Source organism: Paroedura picta, chromosome 3 (assembly GCF_049243985.1).
Source record: "Paroedura picta isolate Pp20150507F chromosome 3, Ppicta_v3.0, whole genome shotgun sequence".
Classification (NCBI taxonomy): domain Eukaryota; kingdom Metazoa; phylum Chordata; class Lepidosauria; order Squamata; family Gekkonidae; genus Paroedura; species Paroedura picta.
In genome coordinates this window covers 174,133,983-174,152,298 of record NC_135371.1, presented here as the reverse complement: position 1 = coordinate 174,152,298, position 18,316 = coordinate 174,133,983, and the positions used below count along the sequence as shown (strand labels likewise).

General features: G+C 53.8%; 1 protein-coding gene across 2 annotated transcripts in view; it reads right to left on the bottom strand.

The window, feature by feature from the left end:
- The window catches only part of IQSEC2 (IQ motif and Sec7 domain ArfGEF 2), a 161,892-nt gene that overhangs the window by 39,405 nt on the left and 104,171 nt on the right, over positions 1-18,316 (bottom strand). Inside the window, exon 1 of one of the 2 annotated variants that reach the window (XM_077329739.1) lies at positions 7,130-7,289. The exons of the other annotated variant lie outside the window; for it this stretch is intronic. Within the exon in view, the coding sequence (XP_077185854.1) occupies positions 7,130-7,194 (65 nt within the window). The 5' untranslated portion in view covers positions 7,195-7,289. Of the gene's footprint in view, positions 1-7,129; positions 7,290-18,316 lie in introns of those variants that run through there. 2 annotated transcript variants of the gene reach the window in all.

The window sequence follows — 18,316 nt, the reverse complement described above, 5'->3', positions numbered from 1 at the left end:
TGGAATTCCAGCTCCTCTCCAGACTGCAGAGATCGGTTCCCCTGGAGAAAAGGGCTGCTTGTGAGGGGGCACTATGTGGCCTTGGACCCCACGGAGGGTCAGGGATGCCAGCCTCCATGTGGGGCCTGGGGATCCCCTGGAATTCCAGCTCCTCTCCAGACTGCAGAGCTCAGTTCCCCTGGAGGAAAGGGCTGCTTGGGAGGGGGGACTCTGTGGCCTTGGACCCCACTGAGGGTCAGGGATGCCAGCCTCCAGGTGGAGCCTGGGGATCCCCTGGAATTCCAGCTCCTCTCCAGACTGCAGAGATCGGTTCCCCTGGAGAAAAGGGCTGCTTGTGAGGGGGCACTATGTGGCCTTGGACCCCAATGAGGGTCAGGGATGCCAGCCTCCAGGTGGGGCCTGGGGATCCCCTGGAATTCCGGCTCCTCTCCAGACTGCAGAGATCAGTTCCCCTGGAGAAAAGGGCTGTTTGGGAGGGGGGACTCTGTGTTCTTGGACCCCACGGAGGGTCAGGGATGCCAGCCTCCAGGTGGGGCCTGGGGATCCCCTGGAATTCCAGCCCCTCTCCAGACTGCAGAGATCAGTTCCCCTGGAGAAAAGGGCTGCTTGGGAGGGGGGACTCTGTGGCCTTGGGCCCCACTGAGGGTCAGGGATGCCAGCCTCCAGGTGGGGCCTGGGGATCCCCCGGAATTCCAGCTCCTCTCCAGACTGCAGAGCTCAGTTCTCCTGGAGGAAAGGGCTGCTTGGGAGGGGGGACTCTGTGGCCTTGGACCCCACTGAGGGTCAGGGATGCCAGCCTCCAGGTGGGGCCTGGGGATCCCCCGGAATTCCAGCTCCTCTCCAGACTGCAGAGATCAGTTCCCCTGGAGGAAAGGGCTGCTTGGGAGGGGGGACTCTGTGGCCTTGGGCCCCACTGAGGGTCAGGGATGCCAGCCTCCAGGTGGGGCCTGGGGATCCCCCGGAATTCCAGCTCCTCTCCAGACTGCAGAGCTCAGTTCTCCTGGAGGAAAGGGCTGCTTGGGAGGGGGGACTCTGTGGCCTTGGACCCCACTGAGGGTCAGGGATGCCAGCCTCCAGGTGGGGCCTGGGGATCCCCCGGAATTCCAGCTCCTCTCCAGACTGCAGAGATCAGTTCCCCTGGAGGAAAGGGGTCCCTTGGATGGTGGACTCTGGCTCAGAGAAGCTGCTGGGGGCAGGGAGAGGCAGTCAAGAGAGCTTGCTGGTGTTCCTCTTTTCTGCCTTCGTAAATGTTCCATGAACGTGACTTCCTAAAGCAGGGACCATGCAACGTCGGCAAAATTTTCAACAGCTTATCAAAAATTTAGCTTCCTGGGAAAACAGCCTCAGTGTGAAGCAGCAGGGTCATGCTAAGATGATGTCAAAGGCACCGGCCCGGTGACATTTAAGGAGATGCATGATGGGCCAGGGAGAAGATCCTAGTTTGCCCAGAAACAACGGATTTGTGGTTGCCCCCAAGCCAGGAAAATGTGACCCATCTTCCACTGAAACCCTCATCAACAGACGTCTGGCTTCCACGCAGTCACCCTGCACTCACAGTCTCCAAAAGATTGCCAGGAAAGCCCTCGGGAGAGAGAGGAAGAATGAAACATGAATATCCTCACGGAGGAACTCCTCTTTCTGACTTTGGAATGACACAGAGCTGCGGAAGAGGAGACAGACACAGCCCGGTTCGAACCGTGGGGGAAGCCCACGCTCCAGGAACGGCAGAAGTCAATTAAAACCCATGCAATTAATAGATGAATTTCGTACAGACATTCCCAGCGACCGAAATGTTGTTTAAATGTCTCGCAGAATGATCAGAGGCGTCTATTTTTATTTTATGAACCCAGGAGTTGTTTTTGTACCAAAAAAAAAAGAACCCTACAGAATTAAAATGTGGCATCCAGCAGCTAGAGCAGGGGTAGTCAAACTGCGGCCCTCCAGATGTCCATGGACTACAATTCCCAGGAGCCCCTGCCAGCATTCGCAGTTTGACTATCCCTGAGCTAGAGGAAAGGTGAGTGAGGAGAAGGATGGACCATTAGAATTCATGATGGGAAGGAGGGAGGAGGGCCTGTAGGTTGTTGAGCCAATCACACCAGCTCCCTCCACAAACCCTTTGACCTTTATCACGTGTGCTCTGAGAACCATGAGGGCTAGAAACCTTCTTCTTGAAAAGCTAATAAACAGCTGATATGGAAATTCCACATGCAACTGTTGCTTACAAATTCCAGGCACGCTCTTCTCTGTCTTCTCAAATTCTGCTCATGCTAGGCTTTTTGAAAGGCCACTAAGTTTGCATATAGGGTTGCCAGGTCTAGCCACACTGCCAGCAGGGGATAGGGGGCGCCGTAGAATCATAGAGTTGGGAGGGGGCTCCTGGGTCATCTAGTCCAACCTCCTGCACCATGCAGGACACTCACAACCCTCTCGCTCATCCACTGTCACCTGCCACCCCCTTGAACCTTCACAGAATCAGCCTCTCCGTCAGATGGCTCTCCAGCCTCTGTTTTAAAATCTCCAAAGATGGAGAACCCACCACCTCCCGAGGAAGCCTGTTCCACTGAGGAACCGCTCTGACTCTCAGGAACGTCTTCCGGAGGTTTAGACGGAATTTAGAATCTCAGAATCATAGAGTTGGAAGGGACCTCCTGAGTCATCTAGTCCAACCCCCTGCACCGTGCAGGACACCCACAACCCTGTCGCTGACAGTGTAACCTGCCACCCCCTTGAATCTTCACAGAATCAGCCTCCCCATCAGCCTCTGTTTAAAAATTTCCAGAGATGGAGAACCCACCACCTCCCAAGGAAGCCTGTTCCACTGAGAGCTCCCCAATGTGCTGACATCACCCGGAAGTGTATTGGCATGTCGGAGCCATTGGGGTGACACTCTGGCTTTGGGGCAAAACTCTATGGCAGAATTAGCTTCAAGCTGTGGAGATTTAGCTCTAAACCAGAGCGTTCCCCCACCACCACCAATACCCTGGTGTGCTAATGGCACTTCCAGGTGGCATCAGCACGTTGCTGCATTCTTCCGGGTTTGGGGTCATGGGGGTGAGTTTGGCAGGGCAAGGTTTGTCCCGAAAACGGGAGACCCCCTTCCAGCCCATTGGGCAAGGGACCCCCTATTCACACAATTCAAAATTAGTAACTTCTGCTCAGGAAAGCGCATGAACGCCACACGTCACATGATGAACATGCAGGGGGTTATATTTGGCCCAGCATGCGTCCTGGGAAAAAGCTGAGGAGAAGAAAGTTGATTCACTTGAAATGTGGTGCCAGAGGAGAGTGTTCTAGAACGGCGAGCTATGAAAATGAAGCTATTATAATAATTATTGTTATGGACACTGCCAAGAATGACAAACAAGGGTGTTCTAGAGGTAATCACACCTAAACTCTCCCTAGAACATAGGAGATGAAACTGTGGCTTTCCAGGTGTCCCTGGACTACAATTCCCATGAGCCCCTGCCAGCATGGCAGGGGCTCATGGGTATTGTAGTCCAGGGACACCTGGGGAGCCAAAGTTAGGCCACTCCTGTCCTAGAAGCTAAAATGACCAATCTGAGGCTATTGTACTTTGGGATGTGTTATAAGAAGACAAGAGTCACCGGAAAAGATGAAAATACCACAAAAAGGAGGAAGGGAACCTGAAAAAAGGAAGGCCAACAGGAGACATGTTGACTCAAACCGAGGAAGCCCCGGCCCTCCCTCTGCAAGACCTCTTAAGCATAGGACACCTTGGAGGTCATTCATGTTGGCAGCGCTTGCTTAAAGAATAAAAACAGTTTTATTAAGAAGCTTTGTAAGAAGCTTTGTAAGTGAGCAATGGGAGGGGGTAGTCCTAACAGTGTAACTGACTGTCTAATCATACACACTTTGGATCTTGCATATTCTAACAATCCACAGGGTCACCATAATCAGAAGCAACTAATCAACCCTGAATCCACGGGTTCACTGGAAAGCCACTCGCTGCCCATGCGATCACACATATACAAGAAGGGAGAACTCTGCAAGAAGCCAGAGTTTGGTACTGAGTACCAGGGGCCACCCACCCAAAAAAAAAAGCTGATCACAGAACCATAGAGTTGGAAGGCCATACAGAGGCCATCTAGTCCCCCCCTCCCACTCAGTGCAGGATCAGCCTCCAGCATCCAGGAGAAGGATCTGTCCAGCCACTGCTTGAAGACGGCCAGTGAGGGGGAGCTCCCCACCTCCTCAGGCAGCCCCTTCCACTGCTGAACTAGACTCCTAGAATCCCAGAGTGGGAAGGGGCCATGAAGGCCATCTAGTCCCACCCCCTGCTCAAGGCAGGATCAGCCTCAAGCATCCAGGAGAAGGATCTGTCCAGCCGCTGCTTGAAGTCCACCAGTGAGGGGAAGCTCCCCACCTCCTCAGGCAGCCCCTTCCACTGCTGAACTAGACTCCTAGAATCCCAGAGAGTGAAGGGGCCCTACAGACCATCTAGTCCCACCCCCTGCTGAATTCAGGGTCAGCCTCAAGCACCCAGGTCCAGATGGTGCTTGAAGACCACCAGCAAGGGGGAGCTCCCCACCTCCTCAGGCAGCCCATTCCACTGCTGAATTACACAGTGTGGATTTCCACCCCCCCCCCCCCCCCGTATCTAGCCAGCACCATCATACATTCCTGCGGATCTTCTCCTTGGCCACAAACAAGAACCCTTCCCTACCCTCCTCCAAATGACAGATTGGTACAGGCAGAGCGTAGGGCTCTGTGGGGGATGCCAGCCTCCAGGTGGGGCCTGGGGATCCCCTGGAATTCCAGCTCCTCTCCAGACTGCAGAGCTCAGTTCCCCTGGAGAAAAGGGCTGCTTGGGAGGGGGACTCTGTGGCCTTGGACCCCACTGAGGGTCAGGGATGCCAGCCTCCAGGTGGGGCCTGGGGATCCCCTGGAATTCCAGCTCCTCTCCAGACTGCAGAGCTCAGTTCCCCTGGAGAAAAGGGCTGCTTGGGAGGGGGACTCTGTGGCCTTGGACCCCACTGAGGGTCAGGGATGCCAGCCTCCAGGTGGGGCCTGGGGATCCCCTGGAATTCCAGCTCCTCTCCAGACTGCAGAGATCAGTTCCCCTGGAGGAAAGGGCTGCTTGGGAGGGGGGACTCTGTGGCCTTAGACCCCACTGAGGGTCAGGGATGCCAGCCTCCAGGTGGGGCCTGGGGATCCCCTGGAATTCCAGCTCCTCTCCAGACTGCAGAGATCAGTTCCCCTGGAGGAAAGGGCTGCTTGGGAGGGGGGACTCTGTGGCCTTGGACCCCAGAGGGTCAGGGATGCCAGCCTCCAGGTGGGGCCTGGGGATCCCCTGGAATTCCAGCTCCTCTCCAGAGTGCAGAGATCAGTTCCCCTGGAGGAAAGGGCTGCTTGGGAGGGGGACTCTGTGGCCTTGGACCCCACTGAGGGTCAGGGATGCCAGCCTCCAGGTGGGGCCTGGGGATCCCCTGGAATTCCAGCTCCTCTCCAGACTGCAGAGCTCAGTTCCCCTGGAGGAAAGGGCTGCTTGGGAGGGGGACTCTGTGGCCTTGGACCCCACAGAGGGTCAGGGATGCCAGCCTCCAGGTGGGGCCTGGGGATCCCCTGGGATTCCAGCTCCTCTCCAGACAGCAGAGCTCAGTTCCCCTGGAGAAAAGGGCTGCTTGGGAGGGGGGACTCTGTGGCTTTGGGCCCCACTGAGGGTCAGGGATGCCAGCCTCCAGGTGGGGCCTGGGGATCCCCCAGAATCACAGCTCATCTCTAGGTTTTTTCCCCATCCGGAGGTGCAACCTTCCTAGGATTCATTACTTATTGTGAGACCCTCTCTGGTCCACTCCATCGAGGATTTACAACATTGTAAGTACTTGATGGGATATTCATCAACACGTTGGCCCGACTTGGTCCCCTCCAACTCTATTGTTCCATGATTCTATGACAGTCTTTCTAAGAAAGGGACCAGGAGGGGTTTCAAAACAGGGTCCCTGCAGAAGATGCGGCCCTACAGGCCTTGGGAAATAAACATTACACAAAACACAGAAAGGCGTATTCCAGGTTTAACCCCCACCCCCACCCCCACTCCTCCTCTTTCTCCCCCCTCTTGCAGCCAGCTGGCTGCCCTTGGGCCAGTCCCAGTTCTCTCAGAGCTCCCTCAGCCCCACCTCCCTCACAGGGAGCCTGTTGTGGGGAGAGGCAGGGAAAGGGGTTCGTGGTCACTTGGGGACTCCTTCAAGCGGTGTAAAACAGGCAATCCCAAACCAGCTCTTCTTTTCCTTATTCCCCCAACGTGACGTGACGTGATGTGAAAGGGATTCCCTGTGGTTTGACGACCAAGAGAGGGGAGCATTTCCTCCCCTGGATGGGGGATCCCTCAGCCAAGGGGCACGGTCTCGATCGGGTGCTGCATGCGTGGAAGGGGCATTTAATCGTGACGGTCCGGGGAAGGTGCATGCACGCCAAGCACACTCTGGTCAGAAGACATGGCTGCCCATGAGGGTCTCGTGGGGGTCCGGTGGGGGCACGAGATAGCCCAGGAGGAGGCACTCCTAGGCTGAGATGGGCCAACCGGAAGGGCTGGTTCCCCCCACTGGATTATTTAGGGACTTCTCTCGGGGGGGGGGGCTCTTTTGGGTGGGGAGACGGACCACAGGCAGGCAGGAGAGACAATGGAAGGGCCAGATATTTCGAGCAACCCGGGCTTCTTCGGATTCCAGTGGGCAGCATGCCCCCCAAAACCCACGCCTGGCTTGAATCTGGGTTGGTCTCAAAGGTGCCCGAATGGACTGGCATTTGCTTATGTCCTTGTTACTGGGGGAGCGCTCACGTGGGGGGGGGGGGTCATTGGGGGGGGCAAGGTGGCTGATCACAGGAGGGGCATTCTCGGTTCCCCCCCCCCGAGAAGCCTGCTTCCAGCCCCCTGTTTGCGGGCTTGCCAACCTCCAGCTGGGGCCTGGAGACCTCCCCAAAGGGCCCCCAACGCCTTGGAGAAAACGGCAGGCGAAACGCACCCCCTGCATTCTTCATTCTCCGCAATTTTCGAGGAGGGAGATGGCAACCCTCGTCCTGGGGGGGTGGGATGCAAGGATCGCGGCTGGGGGGTGGGGGGGTGGAAGGAGGCGGGGTGTGGGGGGGGGGCGGGGGTCTCACTCACCAGTGCAGGAGCTTGTGCTGCAGCTGGCCCGGGCGGCGCTCGGAGGAGCACTGCAGGCACCACATGACCGGGCGCCACCTCCCGCCCGGGAGGACGCGGGACCTCCGCCGCGGCTCAGCTCCCAGGGCTCGCCTGCCGCCCCAGCCGGCCGACTCTGCGCGGCTCCGCCTCGCCCGCCTCTCGCACGCACCGCCGGGGAGGAGCCCGGCCGCACCACGGACCGCCCCCAGCCGGAGAGGGTCGCCCCTCCCGCCCCTGGAAGCCGGACGGAGCCCCCCCCCTGCAAAGCCGGGGTCTCCCTACGCCCCCCACCCCCGCCCGGGTCCTGGGACGGGGGAACTGCCCAGCTGAACGGGAGCTCAGCCCCTCCTTGGCATGTTCTCTGACCCCCCCCCCCAATAGCCCCCCTGAAATCCAAGGGGTCTGCAGATTCGAATGGGTTTTTCGGAATGGTTTCCACGCTGCCTTGGCCCCCCACCCTACCCCACCCCCGGCCTTTTGTGCTGGGCTTGGCTGCGATCCTTCTGAAAATCGCCTTGTGCATGCTCAGAGGCACTTCTCTGTCCCGTCGTGTTCCAGAATGGCAGGCCCGCAGCTTAGCACTGTGCATGATAAAGGCAGTGTTGATAAATTATTTGGGTTTTTATGTGTGTGGGGGGGGTTCCATAGGGCAGGGGTGGCCAAACCCCGGCTCTCCCGATGTCCGTGGACTGCCGTTACCCTGAGCATGCTGGCATGGACGTAGGGTTTTCAAGGTTTGCCATTGCCTGCCTCTGCACAGCGACCCTGCGCTTTCCCCCTGCTCTCCCGCCTGAGAACCAACCAGGACTGACCCTGTTTACCTCCCGAGTCTGGGCTAGCCTGGGCTCCCTAGGGCAGGGGAACTGCGCTTACACCCTGCCGTTCTTCTCATGGGATTGAAAGTGGTTCACCTCATTCTCCTTCCAGCCATTTATCCTCACAACAACCCTGCGAGGTAGCTGGGGCCGAGAGTGGGCGACTGGCCCAAGGTCACCAACCTGGGTTTTCTCAGAACTTTGGCTAATTGTCTAACCCGGGGGTAGTCAAACTGCGGCCCTCCAGATGTCCATGGACTACAATTCCCATGAGCCCCTGCCAGCAAATGCTGGCAGGGGCTCATGGGAATTGTAATCCATGGACATCTGGAGGGCCGCAGTTTGACTACCCCTGCTGTGGACTCTCATTTCAGATGTGATTACGCACCTCTCTGAGGCCATGCTGTGAGCTGTGGGATGGTCCATACCATGTGGACATCCTGGTGGGGACAGAAAAGGCCGTCCACTCAGAGCTGATTCATAGAATCATAGAATAACAGAGTTGGAAGGGACCTCCTGGGTCATCTAGTCCAACCCCACGACTCACGGCAGACTGCTTCTCCCTGACTTAAAATTTTTTACATTTAAAACAGCCAGCTATGCAGTGAAACCTCTGCATTTCATCTGTGATTTTCCTCTAGCAGCGAGATCTACGGATTAAACACATTCGGCAGGAAGAATTCCTTTCCTGGGTCTGCTCCGAATCTACTGCCCACCAAATCTCACCAGCGAGCACAAACTCTGGTCTTAGGAAAACTTTCCACCCACTTTAAGACTATGAGGTCATTCTTGGTTTTAGAGGCCTCTGCCACGATCTTCTACGCAGCTAACACGAATTGCACCAAACGTTTCACAAAGTTGCTTGGATGAATTTTTGGGGACCCTGGCCTAAACTACCGTGGAAAGTGATGTCGTCAAATTGCAGCCGATTTACGGGGACCCCGTGGTTTTCAAGGGAAGAGGGTTTGCCATTGCCTGCCTCTGTGTGGCAAACCTTGGTGGTCTCCCATCTGGGGCTGACCCTGCTGAGCTTTTGAGAACTGACAAGATGGGTCTAGTCCAGGTCAAGGCAAGAGATGAACAGGGGTGGTCGGCCATTGCCTGCCTCTGCCAAGCAACCCTGGACTTTTTTGGGGGTCTGCCATCCAACTAGTAACCAGGGCTGCTTAGCTTCCAAGATCTGAAAAGATCGGGCCGTTCTGAGCCATCCAGGTGAGGGCTGCTGCAGAAGCCAGGTTCCTAAAATGTAATTTCCGTTTCATTTAAGGCGTCGTGTCAAGGCAGACTTTTCTTCAGTTCTGTTTTTAGACTTCTGGTTGGTTCCACAAGACGAATTCCCGTCGCCTTGTTCACTGAACACCCAGCCCAGTCGAATGCAATGACTCACCCTGTGCAATCCATCTTGAGCCCAGACAAGAAAGGCAGAATTGAAACAACATAAATATTTTCAAAAGGAAAAATGCAAGAATATCCTGCCGGTGGCCATTCACCCAATGGAGAGTTACTTGCCTGCCTGCAACTGAATTAGTGTTATTAAACGTATTCTATTCTAATAAAAGACGCTTGCTCCTGGGGAGGAAAGCTATGGCTAATCTAGACAGCATCCTAAAAAGCAGAGACATCACCCTGCCAACAAAAGTGTGTTTAGTCAAGGCTATGGTCTTCCCAGTTGCAATGTATGGCTGCGAAAGTTGGACCATAAGGAAGGCCGAGCGTCAGAGAATTGAGGCTTTTGAACTCTGGTGCTGGAGAAGACTCTGGCGAGTCCCTCGGACTGCAAGGCGAACAAACCGGTCAGTCCTAGAGGAGATCAGCCCTGACTGCTCCTTAGAAGGCCAGATCCTGAAGATGAAACTCAAATCCTTTGGCCACCTCATGAGAAGGAAGGACTCCCTGGAGAAGAGCCTCATGCTGGGAGCGATCGAGGGCAAAAGAAGAAGGGGACGACAGAGAATGAAGTTGCTGGATGGAGTCACTGAAGCAGTCGGTGCAAACTTAAATGGACTCCGGGGAATGGGAGAGGACAGGAAGGCCTGGAGGATCATTGTCCAGGGGGTCGCGATGGGTCGGACACGACTTCGCACATAACAACAACAACAACAACAACAACATTCTAATAATAATATCGTAGCATTATTAATGCATCATGTTTGTTTCTTTGTTTGCTTTCTTATATTTCTGTACCGCCTTCCTGTAAGGCTCAGGGCGGTTTACACAAAATGTTGGGATATACATCGCAATTGCAACAACGACAAGCAGAACGGTGGGTCCTAATTGAACAACAGCAATTCACAATGTCAAGACTTGCGTTTTGTCTCCATTTTCGACTTTGACAAGCCTAACTCTATTGCATTGCCCACTGAACGTCCCAGCCTGTCAAGTGTATAGAATCATAGAATCATAGAGTTCGAAGGGGCCATACAGGCCATTTAGACCAACCCCCTGCTCAACGCAGGATCAGCCCTAAGCATCCTAAAGCATCCACAGAATCATAGAATCATAGAGTTGGAAGGGGCCATACAGGCCATCTACTCCCACCCCCTGCTCAACGCAGGATCAGCCCTAAGCATCCTATAGAATCATAGAATCATAGAGTTGGAAGGGGCCATACAGGCCATCTAGTCCCACCCCCTGCTCAACGCAGGATCAGCCCTAAGCATCCTATAGAATCATAGAATCATAGAGTTGGAAGGGGCCATACAGGCCATCTAGTCCAACCCCCTGCTCAACGCAGGATCAGCCCTAAGCATCCTAAAGTGTATATGGTGTGTGTAAACTGCTTATGAGTCCAAAGGAGAAAGGGGGATATTCTAACTTCATGTGAATTAAATAAACATTCGGCAAATGCAAAACTGCACACACGCTAATGCATTTGATGCATGGAAATTCACAGATCTATAGATGTATGAGACACGTACGCCTGATATATTTTTAAATAAATTCATTCATATTGATATTGCTAATGTTTATATTACTGCTAGCTGGGAAAACCTGGATGTAAATCAGAGTGTGGTTGACACCGCCCTCTTGGGTTGTTTTAGTTTGGGGAAATGGGGAGGGGACACACACACAAGATGAAGCCCCTCGGTTCTCATCTGAATTGGGCGCAACCACAAAATGGCTGCTGCAGGAGGCGGAGCCAGCCACTCGGAGAAAGCTGAGGAGAAATAGAATTTAAGAGCAGACTGAGGAAGAGGGGCAAGAGAGAATGAAAGCAACCGTGCAAAGGCAGGCCACTCCCGCAGAAATAGTATGGTTTTAATCTGTAAAACCCCTTAGAATGCCGCGCTGAGAAACACCTCACTCGACTCCACCCACTTCCTAAAATCACTCCTTGGGCCGCCGAAACGGTGCCCACGAGCACCACGTTGGGGACCCCTGTCCCAGCATGAACTTGGGGAAGCTCAGCTATAAACAGAGCCAACTCAGGGTGGGGTGGGGTGGAGGACTCGGTCTGAGCCTCAAGCTCAAAGAGGCCCTCAAATTTAGACACTTGTTTAAAAATATTTAAAACTCACATTAAGTTATGCTCTTTCATTTGTTGTCAGGCGTTGTCATTAAAAAAAAGAAAATCCTGGTTAGGGAGCACGAAAGCTAGGAACGGGTTTGGGATTCTCTGCCTCTCTAGCGATCAACTCCGATTAAGAAACCTTTACCCACATGGACACATTTGCAACATGTGAACGCCCATTTCGGCAGCACAAGACCCATTCTTTAAAGGCCCCACCGCACACATCTCTTGGACGTGCACGCCGTCTCAGACATTAGGCCCTGTCTAAAGCATCCGTCAGTCCAGGGTTCCCCCCGCCCATCATCTCTCTGCTTTTGTACCCCGTGGTTAAATAAATGCAACTCATAGAGACTCCCCCCCCCTGCCCTGTTCTTTCCTGCGGTCGCAGCCCTCCCCCCTCCATCCCTCCCCTCCTCAAACCACTGACAACAACAACAGAGCAAGGAAATTATTGATGAAGCAGAGCAGGCCTCAGATGTGGTTGCCATGGGGACGAGGGGGGTTAAGACAGTGGGTTGCCATGGCGCCCGCAAGAGGGAGGATGGGTACCAGTCACCAGGTTAAGGCTTGGGGAGCCGACAGAGATGCTCGGATGCCTGAAGATGGTGTGTGTGTGGGGGGGGCTTGCAGTTGGGTGTTTGAGACAAATGGAGCGACCCCTCCCATTGGGGCTGGATCAAGGCAGGAGGAGAGGGCTGGGGGGTACCCTCGTGACGCCATGGGGAAAATCTCCTCCTCCTGGTAGGATGCTCAGACCAGGAAAGGAGCAGGCTAAATTCGACTCCCTTCTCAGCCAGGCATATTTTAATGGCCATGTGGAAAGCCATGGGAGGTCGGCAAAGCTGTGTCCCATCTAGGGCTGGGGATTTGGGATTGCCAACTTCCAGGCGGGGACCCGGAGATCTACAGGAATGACAGCTACAGAGATAAGCTCTCTGGGAGATAAGCTCTCCGTGGCATTGTAGCTGGCTGAGGTCCTTCCCTGCCCCAAACCCTGGGCAAGCCATGCTCCAAAATCTCCATGAATTTACCAACTTGGAGTTGGCAACCAGAGTCCTGGAAAAAACAAGCTGCTAGAAAGAATAGATACTCAGGGTTTCCACTGCACACATTACGTGAAAGGAAGAGTGTCCAAGGGTTGTCAGGTCCCCCCTGGTCACTAGCAGAGGATAAGTATGGTTGCCAGAGCCAAGTTAGGTATTTCCGGGGGATCCCCAGGCCCCACCTGGAGGCTGGCATCCCTGACCCTCAGTGGGGTCCAAGGCCACAGAGTCCCCCCTCCCAAGCAGCCCTTTTCTCTAGGGGAACTGATCTCTGCAGTCTGGAGAGGAGCTGGAATTCCAGGGGACCCCCAGGCCCCACCTGGAGGCTGGCATCCATCCCTAGAGGGAGACCCAGGCCCAAGGCCTGGGGGGGGGCAGCGCAGCCACACAAAGAAGACCCTCCAGGAGCCCAAGAGAGAGAATTCTTATCCCCGTCTCCTTCTGCCCCCCCTCCAAATGGCACCCCTAAATAGAACAGCCGTTTGGAGTCGCCAGAACGCTTCCACGGAGGCCGTACTGTCATGGCAACACCTCCAAAATAGCTCTTTCACAGAAAGGCTCCCGAAAGGGAGGAGGATGGGAGAGATTTTGGCGTTGGGGAGCTCAATAAATAAAATCTCAGAGACAAAGAGCTCTGCAGACGTTGACATTCTGGATCACTTTTGGAGCGAGATCATCACTATACCTCAGAAGTCACCACGGGGACTGGGAATTTGCCCAACTCGAGGTTAGTCCGTCTCCTTGTGTCTAGGGAGTGATTTCCCACACACATGCTCACTGGCTCGCTCGCTCGCTCGCACGCACGCGCAACCCGGTGCCAGCCCCCAAACACATGCCTTCTGACACACGCATGACAACATCGGCCAGGTTGAGCTGACTGACTCAGCCGTCAGCTGAAGTCAAGTTGCAGAACCTCTCCCTGCCGCTCTGCACAGGACTGTGCCATCCGCTGAGCCGTCGACAACATCAACACCGAACGGCGTGCACCGTCCAGATGCCCGAGGCGCATAAACCTCTTCATGTCATGTCTCCCTGCGCCATTTATCCACAAAGAGCTATAGCATGGGCACCACCAGCTATTTGGCAGGATACCAACAGAATAGCCACAGTACCGGCTAAAATCCTTCCGCATCTGTACTGTCTATCCGCTGATCAGGTTTAAGGCAGGGGTAGTCAAGCTGTGGGCCTCCAGATGTCCATGGACTACAATTCCCATGAGCCCCTGCCAGCGTTGCTGGCAGGGGCTCATGGGAATTGTAGTCCATGGACATCTGGAGGACCATAGCTTGACTACCCCTGGTTTAAGGAACTCAGCTTCAAGGCCGTACGTGGACAGGTGTCACTTGAGGACCATCTACTTGTCCATAAAGGCATCCCCTGTGCAAGCACCGAGTCATGTCTGACCCTTGGGGTGACGCCCTCCAGCGTTTTCATGCAGACTCAATTCGGGGTGGTTTGCCAGTGCCTTCCCCAGTCATTACCGTTTACCCCCCTGCAAGCTCATGGCTCTTCTCCTGTCCTAGTTATCAATATTTCCATGCTTCCAATTTATTTGTTTGTTTGTTCATTATATTTGTATACCGCCCTCCCCAAAGGCTCAGGCCGGTTCCCATGAAACAGAACAGAAACAGTACAGATAATTTAGACTCACAATGATGAATGAAATGAAACAACAAGCAGCATGGAACCGTAGCAAAATTAAACATTAAAGTAACTCATACTTATGTTTGTTGCTGACTGTTATGGGTGTTACAACTGTTATGACCGGTTCTTACTGTCAAAAATAATTCAGTGCATGTTCTGTTTTACTGGTCCTATGCACACCGCCCCGAGATGTTGTAGTGAGGGGTGGTATACAAATTGAAAGAATAAATAAATTAAAGTAAAGAAGGTTCAAGGCCTCTGCTGCAAAGCAGCTGCCAGCCCTGAGTCTTTCAGCTTTAAGGCAGCTTCATGTGTCGGCTGACCCAAAGCAGAGCATGGAATCTGCGTTTGGAAGGTCATGTTCAGGTTCAGCACTGGTCTAACTCAATGGGCGTTGAAAAAAGCTTTACGTGTGCTACTTAGTTAAATGCCACAACAGCCCTGCAAAGCAGGCCAGTTCCACAGCAAATGGAGCAGAAGCACAGAGTGACTCCATGTCCCAAACCAAGAGAAATCATGGCTACCATGAGATATGAACCAGGGATTGACTGGGTCGTGGTTTGAACACAGAGGCATCAGACTTTAAAGAGTTTTTTATACCCCGCTTTTCAGCATCTGAAGGGGTCTCAAAGCGGCTTCCAATCGCCTTCCCTTTCCTCTCCCCACAACAGACACCCTGTGAGGGAGGGGAGGCTGAGAGAGCCCTGAGATTACTGAAGAAGAAGAGTTGGTTCTTAGATGCTGCTTTTCCCTACCCGAAGGAGGCTCAAAGCAGCTTACAGTCGCCTTCCCTTCCTCTCCCCACAACAGACACCCTGTGAGGTGGGTGAGGCTGAGAGAGCCCTGATATTCCTGAAGAGGAAGAAGAGTTGGTTCTTATCTGCCACTTTTCTCTACCCAAAGGAGTCTCAAAAAGGGGGCAATGGAGACGTGCACCTCTCCCCCTCCCCATAACAAAAACTTCCCAGTTCTGCTGCTTGCAAACATTCAGCAGCAAAGTCTAAGGATGTGTGAATGGGAAACTCCTCCAGCCTCCCAGATTTGCCTGTGCCGACATTCTACCTTGCAAATTTTACTATGGATGCAACTCAACAGCCAGTTCCCCAAAACACACCTCCCTTCTTCTCCCGCTTGCCCAGAGCTTCCCTCCATCCATCCTGCCAAGGCCAAACACATGATGATTTCACTTACCCTCCCTCTTTACGGGGTGCACCTGTGACGGACCAGAGAGGGGAGAAGGGCCGGGAGTCCTCCTGTTCCCTTCTGCTGCCCAGATGCAGCACAAGAGAGGGCTCAGGGCTGTACCTGCTGCCGGATGTTCCGGTCAGACCTGTCTAGGCTGGGGACGGGTTGCTTTGGCCAGCGTTGCTTGGTTGGCTAAACACCTGCCCAGCTCACCTAGCACAACTGGACAGGTGGGAATCACCAATACCTGCCCTAGCCATGGGGCAAAGAGAACCCTGCCCTTATCCTACAAGCCTTCCACTCCAGAGAGCACTGGAGAGTGTGGTGCAGCGGGTCAAATTGTGCGACAAGTACCAGGGGGACCCAGGTTCGAATCCTCGCTGGGGTGCCTGTGTGCAGTGAAAGACACAACAGCAACTTTACGGCAAAACTGCAAAAAAAAAAACAACCCAGAAACTTCGTTGCGAAAGAAATCGAACGACCAGGATCCTCGCCCCTTATGTGGAACCGAGAGAGCTGTAAGAGAACTGTGACTTGCCCACGGTCACTCCGCTGACTGCATATGAAGGAGGCGTAAGGGAATCACATTCCCAGATCTGGGGCTGCCGCTCTTAAGCAAGACACCAAAGTCAGACTAGAAATAAAGTTTAGTAAATAAAGAAATCTCCGTCGTGACTTATCTGTCTGAAATATCTGTAATCCTCGTTTCCCCTCCTCCGAGAATCTCCTGACTTGCCGATGACTCTGCGCATGAGAGACCTCCCAAGGATTCTATGCACAGGGGCTTCCCTGACTGAGTCAAAACATCTCATGTGCCTCTTAGAAAGAAAAAAGAGAACTTGCACACAGACCTCAGACCCTGGGCCCTGTCGTGGTAGGAACTGAGGCCTTGTCTCCCTTAATACAGAGGTAGTCAACCTGTGGTCCTCCAGATGTCCGTGGACTACAATTCCCATGAGCCCCTGCCAGCAAACGCTGGCAGGGGCTCATGGGAATTGTAATCCACGGACATCTGGAGGACCACAGGTTGACTACCCCTGAACTGAGCAGGTAATTCCAGCATTTCTAAACTCTGCACTGGTGTTCCTTGGAGAACAGACATCTGATAAATAAATGGTGACCCAGCCCAAGGGAAAGAAGAGCTTAATAATAATTATTCTCATTATATCATCATTTATTTATAATCGCCTCTCACCACGACGGCTTGAACGATCGTAGGAACAATCCAATAACACAAGATAATCATGTAATAATCATCATTAATATTAAAACCGTAATGGATGGACCACTTTTGAAACCGAATCATTCCTTCTAGCAAGAGAGTGTATCGAGCTTACGTTTGGGAATCATAGAATCACAGAATCCTAGAGTGGGAAGGGTCCATGCAGGCCATCTAGTCCAACCCCCTGCTCAACGCAGGATCATAGAATCACAGAATCCTAGAGTTGGAAGGGTCCATAGAGGCCATCTAGTCCAGCCCCCTGCTCAACGCAGAATCAGCCCAGAGCATCCTAAAGCATCCAAGAAAAGTGTGTATCCAACCTTTGCTTGAAGACTGCCAGTGAGGTTTGGGAAGGGAGGCCGGAGTTTCGGCGCCGTTTCCGGCCTCCACTGTAGGCCTGGCAGAACGGCTCCGGTTCACAGGCCCCGTAGAACGGCCCCGAGTTCCACAGGGCCCTGATCTCTCTGGGGAGTCGTACCAGGGAAAGCTCAGCTCAGCTCAGCTCAATTAAACTTGGGACAGTTGAGGTGTTCATGGCAGGATTCCCAAGAGGTCACACGGCCGGATATGCTGACACCCAATTTGCCTTTCACTTCCCATTAAACACGAGGGAACCAAAAGGAACAGTGGAACAGATTTCTTCAGGAGGTGGTGGGTTCTCCATCTTTGGAGATCTTTAAACAGAGGCTGGAGAACCACCTGACGGAGAGGCTGATTCTGGGAAGGCTCAAGGGGGTGGCAGGTGACAGTGGGTGAGCAAGAGGGTTGTGGGTGTCCTGCATTGTGCAGGGGGTTGGACTAGATGACCCAGGAGGTCCCGTCCAACTCTAGGATTCTAGGATTCTAGGAACCTACCAGAAGCTGCTGTCTAGATACAATCTCCATTTTTCTCTTTTTGCCAGCAAGTCACAATTGACTTACAGAGACCCAGGTTTTTTTTTCAAGGCCAGAGACGGTCAGAGGCTGTCAGCCACGGCCTGCCTCTGCAAAGCAACCCCCAATTTCCTTGGCGGTCTCCCCTCCAGGCACTAACCTGGACTGACCCTGCTTAGCTTCCAAGATCTCACGATATCAGGCTAGGCTGGGCCGTCCAGGGCCAGGCGAGAGAAAACAGAGGTGGGTTGTCATGGCCTGCCTCTGCGTAGCAACCTGGACTTGCTCCGGGGTCTTTCATCCTATGCCGATCCTCCTCACAGCTGACATCACACAAGATCGGGCCAGCCAGGGCTATCCAAACCCAGGGCAGACAGAATCTCTACTAGCAAACCCACGGCGGCTGAGCCCCCTCTTTCCGAGTTGCCGATCATGCCCCCTCTTCCCCCCAACCACCCAATTCCCGTCCCCGACCACCCCCTTATCCTTCTTGCCTCCGTCCTGCAAGCGGCTGAGTCCCCCTCCTCCGCATGGCTGCAGCTTCCAGCCAGAGCTCCGCAGCGAAGACACGGATGAGCCTTTTGTCCTCGCTTGACCACTTCCCTTTTCGGCTTCCTCTCCAGCTCTTTTCCCTCCACCCAAATGCCCCAGGGGGGGGGAAATCACCGCCTGGCCACCACTATCCAACCGAGCAACCACAGCTCAACGAACCCAAGAGGTTTCCGTGCCTACGAATGGCAGCGGCCACCAACCAACACAGAGCTTTCCGTCCGCCGGACAGCTCTCCTGCACACCTTTATTATCATTATCATTATCATTATCATTATCATTATCATTATCATTATCATTATCATTATCATTATCATTATCATT